Raw genomic sequence first — 18,315 nt, forward strand, 5'->3', positions numbered from 1 at the left:
CCTCCCGCGCCCACTCCGTGATGCAGTCTCTCGCATATTCTCGCTCACGCTTGAGCACTCACTCTGTCGACGGCAAGAGCAGCTTTACCTGTTCATTGAACTTGGGACAGAGTGGGTTGGTAGGTTGGGCCAGAGCATTGCCAGGCCACGTTGCCGAGACTCCCCAGTTATCCATCTTGCCACCACCGAAGAACTCCGCCGCGATGATCTTCATCTTTACATGCTCCTGCAAAGCAAGGACAGGCACAGGTACACGTTGTGAAAGAAGCATGTGACCCCAACTGCCCAGGAGGTGAAACTTTTTAGAATTACGGGTATGGGTGTGGCACATAAGATAGTATGGGTGTGGCACATAAGATACAAATAATTGCAAGAACGCTTTGACGGAGTATTCATACAGGGTTGAAAACTCCAGGTGACAAGAAATAAAACAATACATTACTATTCCTATCTACAGGTAACAGGCTTTATTGCATAATACTGCACAGCAGTTTTTGTTCCCCCAAACACCATGGCCCTGCGCTGACATTGCCAGTGCAGGTGGAGCTACTTTGAAGTACCCTTACAGCGGGGTAAGATTTAAAAATTGTCAACTTCTGAGTATGTATGGATTCGGATGGAGAGCCGATGAATATTTTTTAGGAAAGAAAAAAAGGACCAAGGAACTACAAGTTACACTATAATGTCCACTAACACCACCAGTTACTAAACAATCAGCTCATGCGATAACATTGCACGACACTGACCGACCGGCAGTTAGTTGTAGAATGTCAATACCGTTGGTCAGTGTCGTGCAATGTTATCGCATGAGCTGATTGTTTAGTAACTGGTGGTGTTAGTGGACATTATAGTGTAACTTGTAGTTCCTTGGTCCTTTTTTTCTTGTCTGAGTATGTCTTAGGACATTCACACCCCTGGTCTGGTGCCACCTCCAACCATTGAGTTTGAGTTTTTCTATGAGACTTTTCTTGGAGATATGTTAGATGCAGTTCATCCGAACAACCAACTACGTGTTTCATCTCACATTGAGCAAATACAGTGAAACTTGTCTAAGACGACCACTCGAGGGACCTTCAAGGCATGGTCTTTGTTCCCAGGTGGTCTCCTTATCCAGGGTCATCTGACTGGGTGTAGCATCCCTTGGTCCTGCTTGTAGTGATCTTCTGGGACAGGTGGTCGCCTTATGCGAGTGGTCGCCTTGACAAGTTGTGCCGTTGTTGTACGTTATTTTGTGTATGTCGTGTGTACGTCGTGTGTACGTCGTGTGTACGTGGTGTTGGTGCATGCGCATGTTGCTGGGGTGTGAAAAGCAGTCTTCGTCTTGAGTTCGTCATGTCTAGTTGTGTTTCCGTAGTCGTCTTGTAATAAACAGTCTTTCTAAATGTAGTTATCGCCGTGCCAGTGTATAAGTGTGTGGAGATGACACGGGGCTGGGAGCAGGTGGAGAAAAGCTAATCACGCAACAATACCGTAGTGGTAGAGCTATCATCCCCTCACATCTCTCTCTGTGAGCGTTTCTCACCTGTTCTGCCGGCGTCAGTCGCTGGACAACCATCCTAGCTCTCCAGTACTTGTGTATGGTCTTCATCATGGCCAGGCCTTGCTGCAAGACAGGCGGTGCGTCCGGCCAGCTCAGCGACACGCCCAGGTCGGGCAGCAGACGCACATCGCGGAACGTCTCGTTCACCTTGCTGAAAAACAGGCGGTTGCGGTACGACCTAAAAGAAGAATGACGAGATAATGCCGTTGATTTAGCTAGAATACCGCCAGATCACTGAGATTTCAGAAATTTTCGATGTCCCTTTATTTTCGGTACTTTCGGAGCTTTTCTTACCTAAAATTTCCCATACACTTGTCTTGGTTGCGCTCACCTTCCCCTCCTATGTTACTTCTAAAACTTAGAACCTTCCTGGAAGGCTGTTGGAGTGCGCATCCAAGACGTGCTAGAGATGATTACCGGTTAGTTGTAGAACGTCAGTTCCGTTGGTCAGCGTCGTGCAATGTTATCGCATGAGCTGATTGCTTTGTAACTGGTGGTGTTCGTGGACATTATAGTGTAACTTGTAGCTCCTTGGTTCTTTTTTCTTCTGATAAAGTAATTCAGTGTTCTTTCCGCCTGTTTCATGTTCACCAGTGTTTATAGTAAAAAAAATAAAAAACCTGTACAGCAATGAACACAGGAGGTGATTGGAATATGCCCGTTGCGCAATGACGTAATTTGTACCGTCAACACCCCACACAGCCACCTGGGCATGGTCGTCTGGGGGTGTTGAACAGTGCATTGCTGATCCCAGTGTACTCACATAACACCCCACACAGCCACCTGGGCATGGTCGTCTGGGGTGTTGAACAGTGCATTGCTGATCCCAGTGTACTCACATAACACCCCACACAGCCACCTGGGCATGGTCGTCTGGAGTGTTGAACAGTGCATCCCTGATCACATTGTACTCACATGCATTACTCATACCTTCCATATTTCAATGCGCAATGGGCTTATACGGGAGCAGGACATGGGGGGGGGGGGGGGAGGGGGTACAGTCAATTTGGCTAATAACGACAGCGGATATAGCGACAATTCGCGAATAACGACAGATTTTCCATGCCCAGAGCAAAGTCCTATCCAACTGTAATACATATAATGAGACTTCGGGTATAAGGACACTTCGCGAATAAGGACACTTTTCTGATGCCGTGCCGAGAGTCGTTAAGCGCAAAGTTGACTGTATAGCTTACTTGTATCTGCGCTTGATACACACGATGGCCTTCAGACGTCGGAAGTATTTCCTTGCCAACCAGGCGCGCCATGCCGTCTGTATGATAGTTGCCTGTAGTAGAGGGAGACGGATACACGCATTAGCCGATTGCAAGCAAGATACACATGTGCCTCTCACAGACGGGAAAGAAAACAAAAGACGTGCCAGAGCTGGTGGAGAATGAACGAGAGAAATCGTTTCACTCAAATTCGGTGCTTGTTTTGTGGTGCCCAGCCAGAAATGAAGACACAATGTTGTTGTGCATGGAGAAGATGAAGTTGAGTTGGGTACTGGGAGGAAGTGGTGAGAGAGGGGCTACCAGTGAATAGAGTAACGTAATGCACCCTGTCCTGGAACAATTCTCTCTTCAACACCAACCGAGTCCGTTATCTATGCTGCCTGATGATTGCGAGAGCATGAAACTTGAAGTAGCAGCAAACAAGCCGTGATTGTCCTTGTTGTTCTGTATGCTTCAACATAAACCATGTTGTACGCACTATAAGTCACACTTTAAGCACCAGTGTTCACTGAATAAAAGTAGGTGCGGCTCATAGTACGATGGTGAAACTGATGGTGAAAAACAGGGTAGGTGTCTAGATTTCGTAACACGAAACTCTGGGTGCAGCTTACATTCCAGTGAGGCATATACACTGGAATCTACGGTAGTTGCCAGTAGGATGCAGGGGCGTACCTCGCACATCTGTGGTGCCATGAACCCATACTACAGTCGTTCCTCTCTAATCCAGCACTTTATAAACCAGCATACTTTTCAGCAACCAAAATGTCCTTTTCATGCACATTTCAGCAATAAATCAGATTTTCTAATCCAGCACCCTCCCTAATCCAGCACCCTCCCTAATCCAGCACCCTCCCTAATCCAGCAGAACTTCCGTTGCGCAAATGGTGCCGGATTAGAATGGGACCACTGCATAGCATATATCTGTGGTGTGGTGACCATGTGCCTCATATTCGCTAATTTTTACCGAAATTGACTGTGCAGTACACATGCCAACCATCTGCAGATGCAGTGACCAGACTACGATGACTGTATACGAGCTACAGTCAACTTCGCTAATAACGACTGTGGATATAACGACAATTCGCGAATGACGACAGAATTTCCATGCCCAGAGCAAAGTCCCATCCAACTGTAAAACATAATAATGGCACTTCGCGAATAACGACACTTTTCTGATGCCCCGCCGAGTGTCGTTATACGTAAAGTTGACTGTGCGCATCTGGGATCTCTCTGTAACCCTGGCTTACCATTCTGGGCATTTCCGCTAGCCGCTTCTGTTCCAGTGAGAAGACGGTGTTGGGACGTTTGATGAACACTTTGGTCTTGCCCATCGTCAGCTCGCTCTGCATGCCGTGACAAGGTTTCGACACGTGTGCACATACATACACACACGTGCAAATACACACAAACACACGCACATGTGTGTGCACACCCACACAGGTGCATGCGTACAAACACGCACATACACACACACCCACACACCCACCCACACATACACACACACAAACACACACACACACACACAAACACAAACACAGAAAAGCATACACAAACGCACAGCAAAGTTTAGCTATCGTACTCCAATTATAGGTAAGAATCAATCTCATCCCGAGGATTCTAAGAGTACAGCAAGTGTGCGTTGTAGACACCGGTACCTCTAGCAATACGTGTAGCGGTGCAGGACTGTATCCCCCGGTCCAGCCAGTCAGGCCCCGGCCAAAGCTTATTTTGAAAAAGTTGACCCAACCAATTACAGTAGAGCGCCGATTATCCACACGTCAACTATTCGGATGATCGATTTTCCGGATTGCCTGGTCGGGCTGGACAAAAACAAAATTAGGAGGTTTTTCGAGGTTTTTGCTGATTTTTGCTGCTCAGAGCATCAATCAAGCGATGCGCGAGACGTATCACAACAGTTCGGAGTCAACATGCATAGCGATAGTGTCATTTTGAGGAGCTGGAGTGCATCTAGTTTCCGTTATTCTGTCGACGAGAATGAAAAATGTGACAGCATGCATATTTTAGATAGATGTGTGACTGCTTCCTTATCCGAACATTCTTCTCATCCGAACACCCTTGAGACAGCCGGTGCGCCGAGTGGTGTGGATAATCGCCACTCTACTGTCGTGCAAAACTGGGGTTTTCGTGAAAAGTGTACATTTAGCAAAAGTTCTACTTACATTGATCTTGAGAGCATTGACAATGGCCTCACACCCGGCTTTGCTGTCCTTCTTCCAACGTGGCCATGTCTCCTTGCTCAGCATCTTGTACCTGTGGATCAGACAAACACACACAGACACACAGACACCCACGCACACACCCACATACGCACGCGCACACACACACACACACACACACACACACACACACACACGCACACAGGGATAGAGAAGATAGAGAGAAAGTCACAAGCAATGCGTCAATATCTGGGTTATAATGTTATAACTAGGGTTTGCATAAGACTCGGACTGAATTGTCCGCATCAGTAGGAGCTCCACCACCTGCGAAGATCAAGTAACAGATGCAGACTACTTCTAAAGCAGTCGAAGGTGAGTGGATCAGACGTAGATGGATAGCTAGCATCGGAGTCTTCAGGTAATTAAACAGTTTACTAAGAAGAGTCACCAACAGTGCAACCATCAGGCACACGAGAGTACCGTACGTCCGGAGTGCACGCCGCACCCAGACGTTTGTCACGAAATACAAAGCATCTACCCTATTTAGTATTTATCACCATTCATATCGACCATCGCGGTAGAAGTCACACCGACTTACTTACTGAATCACTGGTGTATAAAAAGTGTGGTTTATACTTCTGAAAATACAGCACTGGATTGCTTACCTCTCAAGGAACAGCTCGTGCTTCTGTCGATAGGAGTAGCCAGCGCGGCGAACACGCACATTCTCCATTAGTCCCAAGTAGCGAACCTGGTGCACCACCAGCTCCAAGTCAAACTCACCAGCGGCCTTCGCTGCGTTCGGCTTGATGCAGCGTACGTAGTACGGCTCCTGAGGTCAACACCGCACATTACACAAGCACACATGAGCACACACATTCCACCCACACCGCACATTAGACATAGTTAGCATTTCGCCGTTCACGCTGAATCCAACAGAACTCGTACCCAACACCCAAAATACCGTCGGTTTGGTATCGTTCCGACGATAGAAAGCTCTGTTTAGCGAGAGAACGAAATGGTAAGATTCCAACTAGGGTTATGTCACAAGTCGATTGTTGTATCAGAAACCGAAATGCTGACCATGTCTTGAAAACACACAGACAACGGTACAGGCCGACGGTCGGAGTTAGCGTGAACGGAAAAAAGCTAACCATGTCTAGTGTAGAAACACAACACCCAACACGTCCCCCAATACAACGCACGTTGCCATTGCACAAAACAAAACTAGTCAAGCACCCGCAACTGCATGATCATGTGACCGTGCATAACAAGCAATCATTACCAACTGCATGATCATGTGACCGTGCATAACAAGCAATCATTACCAACTGCATGATCATGTGACCGTGCATAACAAGCAATCATTACCAACTGCATGATCATGTGACCGTGCATAACAAGCAATCATTACCAACTGCATGATCATGTGACCGTGCATAACAAGCAATCATTACCAACTGCATGATCATGTGACCGTGTGCATAACAAGCAATCATTACCAACTGCATGATCATGTGACCGTGCATAACAAGTAATCATTACCAACTGCATGATCATGTGACCGTGCATAACAAGCAATCATTACCAACTGCATGATCATGTGACCGTGCATAACAAGCAATCATTACCAACTGCATGATCATGTGACCGTGCATAACAAGCAATCATTACCAACTGCATGATCATGTGACCGTGCATAACAAGCAATCATTACCAACTGCATGATCATGTGACCGTGCATAACAAGCAATCATTACCAACTGCATGATCATGTGACCGTGCATAACAAGCAATCATTACCAACTGCATGATCATGTGACCGTGCATAACAAGCAATCATTACCAACTGCATGATCATGTGACCGTGCATAACAAGTAATCATTACCAACTGCATGATCATGTGACCGTGCATAACAAGCAATCATTACCAACTGCATGATCATGTGACCGTGCATAACAAGCAATCATTACCAACTGCATGATCATGTGACCGTGCATAACAAGCAATCATTACCAACTGCATGATCATGTGACCGTGCATAACAAGCAATCATTACCAACTGCATGATCATGTGACCGTGCATAACAAGCAATCATTACCAAGCTGACATGGACTCAAATCTATTACTGTATAGCAGGACATTTTCGGACGGAAATATTTTCGGACAAAGCCGAATTTCGACCTTTCGTACAGATTTTATTTTCGTACAGTGCTAGTGATGCATGCTAAACGCACGTGTTCGCATGCGGTGCGCACGTATAGTGCACATAACTTCAAAGGAACAAATTTTAGTACGGAATTAATTTTAGTACAAAGAGGCCGTGTACGAAATTGTACGAAAATAAATTCCGCCCGAAAATTTCCTACTATACAGTATGTTGCTTGCACCTACACCATTATCAATGACCACACTAATGAATGACCTCTTTCATTGGCGATGGTGCCATCATGAGAATAAAGAATTCAAAAATGCCCCCCCCCCCCCCCCCCACACACACACACAAACAAGCACACCTGCAGGCACACGGGCAAGCACGCATGCAGGCACACATTTTCAAGGCTGTGCTGAAGCCAGCTGTGCCAATACCACAAGTCCCTCAAGCGAGTTGTTATGACTACCAGCCATGGTGTTGGAATGTAGTTCGATTGCACCCATAACACTACCCCATTCGACAAAGCATGTCTGCCTTTTACGACAAACAAGGTGTTCCAGCACGTTGTTTTCATAATCATATTCATATCGTCTACACATTTGCACATACGCACATGCACGCAGCAACATGTAGACTGAGAGAGAGAGAGAGAGAGAGAGAGAGTCAGATAGATGGATGGATAGATGGATAGATAGATAAATAGAGAGATAGAGAGAAACACACACACACACGCGCGCACTCACACACACACAGGGGGAGACAGTGACAGAAAGAGAGAGTGTGCGAGAGAGAGACAGAGACACAAAGAGAGAGAGAGAGAGAGAGAGAGAGAGAGAGAGAGAGATAGAGATAGAGATAAAGAGAGGCAGAGATTTACCTTGCTTGCCAGTGTGTCCACCAGCGTTGCCATGGACAACTTGAATCCGGTCGCAGTGCTGTGTGGTCTCTTGGTCACCTCACTTTCAGAGCTAGCACCCTGTAGTGCAGATAGTGCACAAACAATAAAAGTGTGTGATTACACAGACAGAAGAGCGAGCAGTTGCGGTTTCGTAACTCTGAGTTTCACGAGATTAATCGATCATTAGACGAAAATTGAGCCCTCTACGGACGTTGGATGAGCCGCACATGTGTGTAATTAGAAGTGTACATGGGAAAAAAACACTGGTGAGATGACTGGTACTGTGATCAGCATCGACAACATGGGATTATTTCCAACCCAGGGGCGTCGGAACCGGTGCGGCAGGTGCGACCAAAGCCGCACCAATAATTTTCGAAGTTTTTTATTTTATTTTTTTACATTTCAACCTTGTTGGTGGCTTGTCGACTCTTATACAGGTACCATGTTTTACATCGACAATGCGGTGTATCATCAGCATGCATATTCTTATTTCTCACATTATTCTGTAGCGTTAAAATATGGCCTTTTAGGCCCAATTTTCAAATTTTTTCCCCGGGGGAGGACCCCGGACCCCCCTCTCACACTTTTGCCGCACCAATGTCAAACTCCTTCCGACACCCCTGCAACCCCCATCTTTACGGGAGAATGAAGTTAAAGAATGGTGGTGGTGGTGGTGATGAGAAGGAGAGCTCTGTGCCAGAACTGTGCAGCCTAGAGAGCGTGTGTGGGCAGGCGTGTCTTTACCGCCATATTGCCAGGTGCGTCTTTACCACAAGCACCATCTTTAGGGCTAGGACATTTCTTATTTAGTTGGACTGCACACAGGGAACGTGCAAAAGAGAAATTGACCCAGCTACGGAGATATGCCATGGGAGAGAGAGAGAGAGAGAGAGAGAGAGAGAGAGAGAGAGAGAGAGAGAGAGAGAGAGAGAGAGAGAGAGAGAGAGAGAGAGAGAGGGAAAGGGACATGGACAGCGACAGGGAAAGAGAGAGGGAAGAGGGATAGGGAGAGGGAGAGAGGGAAGAGGGAGAGGGAGAGAGAGAGAGAGAGGGAAGAGTGATAGAGAAATAGATAAAGAGACTGGGGAGGGGAGTAAGACGGAGAGCAGGACAGCCGGAACCGGTCCGGTTTGTTCGGTTATTACCGGACCAACTTGTCAGCCACCAATACATGTTTCCGAAAGTGGAAAGCAGGTGTACCCGCCATATCCTACACTAAGTATGAATGGCCATGGTACTACTGGACCAATCAAAAACCGCTTCCGGCGGTCCTGGAGAGGAAGGCAATATATGTAGAGCTTGTGAAACACAACCAATGCGAAGGTGGCTGGAGGTTAGGAGAGAGCGAGGCAATGGCACCTAACAGAACTTGAAATTACCTCAGGCCACATGTCTTTGAGCATCTGCCTGTCACAGCTGTACAGGAGTCTCTTCAAGTCCTGAAACAGTGTGTCCTGCAAGGCAAAATCCAGCCACAGTACAGACATACATGTATAATGATGAACTCAGCACCCAGATCACAATAAAACTATGCTATTGGCCTGGAAGTTTTTTATTTGGGGGGGGGGGGGGTGGGTGCTGAGTAGGTTCATGTTATAGATTGATCTATTATTAATATTAGTCGTACGATCTACGATCTACGTTCTGCTACGTGTGTCGTTCTACGTGTGTTCTACGTGTGTCGTTCTACGCTCCTTTGATGCATGCATGACGAAGAGTGATAATGTCTTACCTCATTATGAATCAGTCTTCTTCTGCATTACGTCTGCATGGCTGACGTGTGTCTTACTTTGGTACGAGCTGACGAGGCCTATACTGTCGTGTCATAGCGCCATTAGTGCCACGACAGCACTGACGTGTCTCTGCTGCTTATCTCTCCATGATTGCCATTTTACATGTTCACTTCTAAATTATCCTAGAACAAACCAGATGGTGTTTCCTGCTGTGGTATACGCGAGTTGCATGGAATGAATCTTGCGTGCGTACGTTATAACAATTGGCGACGAAGATGAGCGTTTGTAGTAACCTAAGCACAGCCCACAAGCTTCCAGTTTTCGAATACCGGGGCACGCCAGCAGAAGTGTCCTCTCGCTGGAAGAAATGGCTACGAAGCTTTACGTACATGGCTGAAGGCCAAGGGATTACGGATCACAAACGGCTGAAAAATTTATTGCTGCATACTGCCGGAACACAGGTTCAGGACTTATTCGAAGACCTCGAAGATCCACAGGCGTCGGCCCTGCCTGCGGATGACAACGAGTACAAGGTTACGTTACGGAAACTGAACGAACATTTCAAGGCCGCGCCACATCCTGTATACGAGCGTCACGTGCTGCGCCAGATGACCTTTGCTAAGAATGAGTCGGTGAGTCAGTTTGTTGTAAGATTACGCGTCCAGGCCCGCTTGTGTGATTTTGGTTCCGCTTGTGACGACATGATTCGAGACCATGTGGTGTCATGCATTGTGAATGTCGAGTTGAAAAAGAAGTTGTTATCAGATCCAAAACTAACTTTGGGTACGTGTCTAGAAATTGCAGCTTTGTTTGAGGCAACCCAGCAACAAGCTTCGTCTATGGGTTCCGCTGCTACTATGAGTACGCCATCAGAAGTCCACGGTCTCTCTCGTAAGCACTCGGTGTCGCAGAAACAACAGAAACAACATTTCAAGTCGTCAGGTAAAACGGATCGTGCACGTAAACCTGAGAGAGTGTCTGTTTCGGCTTCTACTTCCTCTGAGCGTCTCTGTTTTAGGTGTGGCAAGGCTGGTCATTTCGGTCGGGATCCGAGTTGCCCGGCGCGTGGCAAAACCTGCAGCAAGTGTCAGCGTCGTGGGCATTTCGCTTCCTGCTGCAATTCACAGTCGACGTCCCACATTTCGTCCGAGCCAGAGTCACTGTTCGACTCTTTCAGCATTGGGGCTCTCACCGACGATGTGTCACCTACAGATAAGTGTCAACCTAAGTCTAAGTCTCATCCTCCCATGATGATTGATGTATGCGTTAATGATGTAGTCTGTCCTATGGAAGTCGACACTGGTGCTGAAGTTTCAGTATTCCCTAGTTCTGTTTGGAAGGAGCAGTTTCCCAATGTTTGTCTGCATAAGTCTCGTGCGTCTCTGCATTCGTATGGTGGTAGTTCCCTATCTGTAGTGGGTGAATGCATTGTCGATGTACGTTACGAGTCTCACCAGTTTCGAGACACCATCATTGTTGTAGAGGGCAGTGGTCAGCCCCTGTTTGGTCGGAACTGGATGTCCCACGTCATTATAGACTGGTCAAATTTTCGTAATGCACAGGTCAATGCATTGTCGCTAGATAGTCTATTGCGTCAGTTCCCTACCGTATTTCAAGAGGGTTTGGGCACTATTAAGGGTCAGTCTGCCAAGATCCAGCTTCAAGGGTCACCCACCCCCAAGAGTTGCCGTTCCCGTCCTGTCCCGTACGCCGTCCGCACTAAGGTTGAAGCTGAGTTGTTGCGTCTAGAGGGGGAGGGGATCATCAAGCCGGTCTCTAACGCTGATTGGGCATCCCCCGTGGTGGTTGTAAAAAAGAAAAACAACACCATCCGCTTATGTGCAGATTTTAAAGTGTCTATCAACAAGCACATTGAAGCTAACCAACATCCCATTCCCAACCCGAGTGATTTGTTATCGCAATTATCTGGTGGATCTGTATTTTCCAAATTAGATCTCAGCCAAGCTTATGCTCAGCTACCGCTCGACGACGACAGTAGGCGCTATTGTGTCATCGCTACGCACAAGGGTTTGTACGAATTCACGAGACTACCCTTCGGCGTCAGCTCAGCTCCGTCAATCTGGCAGAAGGCCATCGAGCAGGTTCTACAAGGTCTAGAAGGTGTCGTTGTCTATTTCGACGATATTCTCATTTGTGGTAACACCCAGCAACAACACGACGAGCGTCTACGAGCAGTCCTCCGTCGTTTCGCTGAGACAGGGCTGCGGTTGCGTCGTGAGAAATGTGAGATTGGTAAGCCACAAGTTAGTTACCTTGGGTTTACATTGTCGAAGGCTGGTCTACAGCCCAGTCGGGATAAGGTTTTGAGTATTCAGAATGCCCCGAGGCCCCATGATGTATCTACCTTGCGTTCGTTTCTGGGGCTCGTGAATTTCTTTGGGCGGTTTATCCCCAATTGCTCCTCGCTGTTACAACCCCTGAACGAGTTGTTAAAGAAGGATGTAGTCCTTAATTGGACGGATGCATGTCAGTCGGCGTTTGCCAAAGTTAAAGAGTTTCTCATCGCCGATCCTGTTATGGCCCATTATGATGTTACCTTACCACTGATCTTACAGTGTGATGCATCCCCTGCTGGTATTGGTGCTGCTCTTCTACATGTCATGCCGGACCAGTCTGTTCGGCCAGTTGTATATGTGTCACGTGCTTTGTCCAAAGCAGAGAGTCATTACAGCCAGATTGAGCGAGAGGCGTTAGCTATCGTGTTTGCTGTTCGTCGTTTACACCAGTACATCTACGGTCGTAAGTTCATTCTGCGCACCGACCATAAGCCTCTAATCAAGATCTTCGGCGAGCACGAGTCGTTAAGTAAGACGTCGGCATCCCGTCTACAGCGCTGGGCCGTGATTCTCGCTGAGTACGACTACGTCATTGAGCATATTCCAGGTAAAGAAAATGTGCTAGCAGATTGTCTGTCTCGTCTGCCTTTGCCATTGTCTGCTGCTGAAATGTCTGCAATTGTTAGTGCAGTCAGCAGCCATGCATTTGACCCCTGCGAGTTAATGCCTCTACAGAGTTCGGATGTTGCCAAGGCTAGCACATACGATTCTGACATTTCGTTAGTAATGTCCTACACGCTGCATGGTTGGCCTGCTACAGTTCCCGACAGGTTAGTGCCGTATAGCCGCATCCGGAATGACCTAAGTATTGAGCATGGTTGTTTGCTGTGGGGTTCCCGCGTCATTATTCCAGTTCAGTTTAGACGCCACTTATTAGAGGAACTGCATTCTTCGCATGCCGGTGTGTCTCGAATGAAGAGTGTGGCACGAAGCATTTTCTGGTGGCCAGGCTTAGATGCCGATATCGAACGATTAGCTGCCGATTGCAGTCTTTGTCAGGAAAGCTCTAATCTGCCCCGCAAGGACTCTGTCCACCATTGGGCATACCCCAATGCTGCTTTTGAGCGTGTGCATCTTGATTTTGCTGAGTTCGAGTCGCAACAGTTTCTGGTCATAGTCGATGCATTCTCTAAGTGGATTGATGTATACGAGCTTGGTTCCTCCGCTACGACTACTAAAACAGTGAACTGTTTGCTACGGTTCATCAGTACATTTGGTATTCCTAGAGTACTAGTATCTGATAACGGCCCACAATTTGCCTCTGGCGAGTTTGCTGCTTTCTGTGCTCAGAATGGTATTAAGCATCATCGTACACCGCCCTATCATCCCGCCAACAACGGACAGTGTGAGCGGATGGTGCAAGAGCTGAAGAAGGCTTTGCGAGCAAGACCTCACCATGTGTCTGTATGTGTGCAAGTGTCTCGCTTTCTTTTCGATTACAGAAACACGCCGCACAGCGCTACTAAGCAGAGTCCCGCGAGTATTCTATTGAAGAAAGCTCCGACCACGCGTTTGGCGCTGCTGCAACCCAGTTTCGCCACGGCTATGCAGCAGGCCCATGAACTCGACAGTACTGCGTCTCGTGAGTTCACAGTGAATGCACCAGTGTGGGTGTACAATGCTCGTCCTGGCTCTAAGCCGAAGTGGCTAGAAGGTTTAATATGCAAACGACTCAGTACGATGACCTATTCTGTGATGGTAGGAGGAGTCGTCCGAAAAGTGCACATTGATCACTTGAAGTCCAGAACAGCTGAGTCTGCTAGTTTATCGGCCGAGTCCGACGCCATTCCGACAGTGTCTACGCCGAGTGTTACTCCGACAGTCGCTACAGCAACGCCGACTCCTGAGTTACCAGCTTCACCGCCGGCTCAGTCGTCTCCTGTCATTGATACAGCAGCTACTACTATGCCTAGTACGCCTACTACTGCTACGTCTAGTACGCCTACTTCTGCTACGCCTAGTATGTCTACTACTGCTGCTACTCCTGTTAGTATGCCTGATACCGTTCAAGTCGCTACTCCTGTTAGTATGCCTGATGTGTCAGTGCCTGTTTCGTCAACTCCAGTGTCACCGCGCTATCCGTCAAGAATGCGCCGTGCCCCTGATCGCTTAAATTTGTGAGTATTGAGTGACTATCTTAGCATTAGTCATGAGTGACTCGCCTAGCAATTCTGACATTGCCTTAGAGTGTCCTATTCCACTATTTGTCTGTAATAGCATAGTATTGTATCATAGTTAGTCGGATATAAGGATTTGCTCTTGTCTATAGTTGTTTGGATGCATTTTGATTATATATGCCTTATTGCTATTCCCACTTCACTACTTCTTTAAGGAAGGAGGATTGTTATAGATTGATCTATTATTAATATTAGTCGTACGATCTACGATCTACGTTCTGCTACGTGTGTCGTTCTACGTGTGTTCTACGTGTGTCGTTCTACGCTCCTTTGATGCATGCATGACGAAGAGTGATAATGTCTTACCTCATTATGAATCAGTCTTCTTCTGCATTACGTCTGCATGGCTGACGTGTGTCTTACTTTGGTACGAGCTGACGAGGCCTATACTGTCGTGTCATAGCGCCATTAGTGCCACGACAGCACTGACGTGTCTCTGCTGCTTATCTCTCCATGATTGCCATTTTACATGTTCACTTCTAAATTATCCTAGAACAAACCAGATGGTGTTTCCTGCTGTGGTATACGCGAGTTGCATGGAATGAATCTTGCGTGCGTACGTTATAACAGTTCACTTCATAGAATACCCCTTACATTGTCCACAAACACTGGTCTTTTGTAGGTGTGAAATAGGGGTGAAGTGTTCATCCTTTCTTTTAAAATCATCCAAAGAACATTTTCATATTGCTAGGTTCACGATTTCATGTATGCACACATTCACATTCGTACCCCAATGACCTCTCTACCATATATGCACGTACACACGCACTCATGTACACATTACTGCATGTACCCTTTTCCATTCTCGCTTCTCGGATACGTTACGACGTCTTGCTCCCGCACTCTTCCTTTTCCGCATTACCGTATAATTCGTTTGGCCTGGGTAGCTGCATTCGCGCTTTCGTACCCGTACCGTACCATCAAAGGCAGCTGGCCACCATATTCAAACAGGGCTTTCAACTGTAAGTTCATAACGTGAAGTAATTTGGAAGAATGTGAATGCATGGGAAGTAGCCCGGAAGTGGCCTGGGAATGTCAGGATCGGGTAGATTGCATTGTTTTAATGGGCTCTTTTGTTGTCTAAAAAGAATGCTGAGATCATCAACAGAGGACTATGAGGAAGATCAACATGACAGGAGTGACAGTGTTGAAGCTCTGAGCAGATGGCATCAGCAGGAGTGCCTACACAGAGCGTAGAAGATGGCAGAAGAGAGGTCCCGCCGCCTCGAGAGTCGCTGTGCTCGCGAAAGGCTACGCCGACAGTAAGAAACGACGGAGCAAATATCCCGTCATTTGGAGAGTCGCCGACTTCGTGACAAGATGTGTCGACAGCAAGACACCGCAGAACAGGCATCCAGTCGGCAGGAGAAAAGACGTGATCATGTCCGAACTTGTTACGTATGCGGTGACTGCGGTCCGTAGGCGTAGGGTCGTCATCACGTGACGCACCATGTCTGGCCCTATCCCGTACATGTCCCGTGCCATGCCGGCAAATACTGCTGGCAACATGTTGAAACAGGGCTTTCAAATGCAGGATCACAAAGTGACACAGCTTGGTAGAATGTGTATGTACATGTACGCGATGTGTATTTTAAGGGAATGCATGCAGCGCAGGGCGAGAGTGGGGGTTCAAAACCAGGTAAGGTGTCGAAAAACAAAGGATATAAAAAATTAAATTAGCTAGTCTCATAGCATAATGCGAGAAAGCTTGAAAGTGCATGGCCCTCGCTATGCTTTTTTTGCCTAGGTCATCATGCTTGTTAATCGAACTGATGGAAACGTTTTCGCAATACAATGAGCCGATGATTGTACTTCGAAGTATTGCAAAAACGTTTCCATCAGTTCCAATAACATGCATGATGACCAAGGAAAAAACAGCCAAGCGAGGGCCTGAGCTTTCAAGCTCCCTCGGTTTAATTTTTTACATAGAACACACACCCGGCGAGAGAGAGAGAGAGAGAGAGAGAGAGAGAGAGAGAGAGAGAGAGAGAGAGAGAGAGAGAGAGAGAGAGACACACACACACACACACACACACACAGATCGTGAAAGACAGGGTGGTAGCCATCGACGAATGCATACCTTGTTCTTGTCGACAAACCCGGTTACGCGGTAGACCACCTTGCCAGCATAGTGGCTTATCTGGAACTCGGTGTCTCTGTCCAGTTGCTTGCTGGATGCACCAGGTGTCTTGGCACTGTCAAAGTGTTTGTGATTGGAGAGAACCTTGTTCATGTGAACCAAAATGTTCTGAACGAGAACAGACAAAAAATGTCAAAAATCAAAAATGTCGGGAAGGTGGCACGCACACACATGGCAAAAAGCCAGAAATCAGCTACATAATAGTACTCTGCTGCAGAATGTTTGAAGAGAGACAACAAAGAGAAAAGCGGGGGGGGGGGGGGGGGGGGGGGAGGGGGAGGGGGCATGCAAGATCCGAAACAGGGGATGTGTGTGTCCCATTTTTGGACTTTTTTTAAATGATGCGCAACACAAGCAAAAAGTCGCATTGTGGCTGCTGTGTGCAGCTAGCTGTGTAATGTGTCTGGAGCAGGGTGGTGTGAATACGTCCACAGTACAATCATAGGGGTGTACCTTGTCTTCTTGCGTGCCCGGTCTCAAACACTCCTCGTCCAGCATAGCAATGATACCCTGGTTGGTAAGATAGACGCAACAGTACATGTACAAAATTATGTTCACGAATGGAAGAGGTGAAGCCAGATGTGAATCTGATGAGGCCTTTCGTACCAATACTTCTCACATCAGTCCATACATGGTGATGATTGTGACGAAGCAAAACAATGTCAATTTATACAGCATGTTCGCGGTGAAATGGTGATGAAACGTACACAGGTTGAATGATGGTTCTAATTGTGCCAGAGAGTGCATAATGATGTGTTCACACAACACGGCATGGACACACGCAAGCATTGAAACACACACACACACATACACACACATACAATCACATTCCCACACACAAACACACACACACACACACACACACATACACACACACACACACACACACACACACACACACACACACATACACACACACACACACACACACACACACACACACACACACACACACACACACACACACAAAGCATGACACACATGGAGAGTGAGGCAATATTCCGGACCACATCAATGTAAACATCGTCCTGTGAAACTGTTGGTGCAAGAAAAGATATTTGAAGCCACCATACCTTAGTTGGGTCCTCGATGAGATTGCAGATAGCCTCGTTGTTGAAGTAATCAACGTTGACCCAGGGAATCTCCTCCTTGGCGTACTCATCCTGAGAAGAGAAACATACGGACAGCCATAGGCATTCATATACACATACAGGCATGCTCACAAACTCGCGTACACGCACGCGCACGCACGGGCACGTACACGCACGCACACCCCCCCCCCCACACACACACACATACACACACACATGAACAACATTGAACCAAGAAACAACTTCCGTTAGACAAACCACACGTAATGTAAAATTAACCAATTAATCTGATTTGAATTCAGTTAGGTGAGCTCTAGACCAAGCTAGGCTTCAACTTGATATCACTTTGTCATACACTCGCACAGACATCGGCAGGTTCTGGTTGTAAAGTTTTGCAAGATGTAGTGCGGGCGGCAAAGTGAGTATACAGAAGCCCGGACTATGTTCGAGTGCTGTGTGTGTGTGTGTGTGTGTGTGTGTGTGTGTGTGTTGGGGGTGGGGGCTATGTTCACACACATTATGAACATGTGCAAAAACTGACTACAGTACTGTCGGGCGCCGAAGAACGGAGCGCCGAAGAACGGAGCGCCGAAGAACGGAGCGCCGAAGAACGGAGCGCCGAAGAACGGAGCGCCGAAGAACGGAGCGCCGAAGAACGGAGCGCCGAAGAACGGAGCGCCGAAGAACGGAGCGCCGAAGAACGGAGCGCCGAAGAACGGAGCGCCGAAGAACGGAGCGCCGAAGAACGGAGCGCCGAAGAACGGAGCGCCGAAGAACGGAGCGCCGAAGAACGGAGCGCCGAAGAACGG

The 18,315-nt window shown here is 47.5% G+C and overlaps 2 protein-coding genes across 3 annotated transcripts in view; one reads left to right on the forward strand and one right to left on the reverse strand.

Annotated features, from left to right (window-relative positions):
- Window positions 1–18,315, reverse strand: part of LOC135824959 (unconventional myosin-Id-like) — a 41,598-nt gene that overhangs the window by 2,782 nt on the left and 20,501 nt on the right. For both annotated transcript variants that reach the window (XM_065337698.1, XM_065337699.1), the window contains exons 12-22: window positions 17,489–17,578; window positions 16,869–16,925; window positions 16,356–16,523; window positions 9,388–9,462; window positions 7,988–8,086; window positions 5,618–5,784; window positions 4,956–5,046; window positions 4,023–4,118; window positions 2,737–2,828; window positions 1,523–1,718; window positions 89–226 (exon numbers count right to left, since the gene is read on the reverse strand). In XM_065337698.1, the coding sequence (XP_065193770.1) occupies window positions 89–226; window positions 1,523–1,718; window positions 2,737–2,828; window positions 4,023–4,118; window positions 4,956–5,046; window positions 5,618–5,784; window positions 7,988–8,086; window positions 9,388–9,462; window positions 16,356–16,523; window positions 16,869–16,925; window positions 17,489–17,578 (1,269 nt within the window). The remainder of the gene's footprint in view (window positions 1–88; window positions 227–1,522; window positions 1,719–2,736; window positions 2,829–4,022; window positions 4,119–4,955; window positions 5,047–5,617; window positions 5,785–7,987; window positions 8,087–9,387; window positions 9,463–16,355; window positions 16,524–16,868; window positions 16,926–17,488; window positions 17,579–18,315) is intronic.
- On the forward strand, window positions 9,714–14,219 carry LOC135825038 (uncharacterized protein K02A2.6-like). Its single transcript, XM_065337773.1, has 2 exons — window positions 9,714–10,373; window positions 10,760–14,219. Exons 1-2 carry the CDS (start codon window positions 10,366–10,368, stop codon window positions 14,217–14,219), a joined length of 3,468 nt encoding a protein of 1,155 aa, XP_065193845.1. The 5' UTR covers window positions 9,714–10,365.

This window comes from Sycon ciliatum, chromosome 9, assembly GCF_964019385.1.
Source record: "Sycon ciliatum chromosome 9, ocSycCili1.1, whole genome shotgun sequence".
NCBI lineage: Eukaryota > Metazoa > Porifera > Calcarea > Leucosolenida > Sycettidae > Sycon > Sycon ciliatum.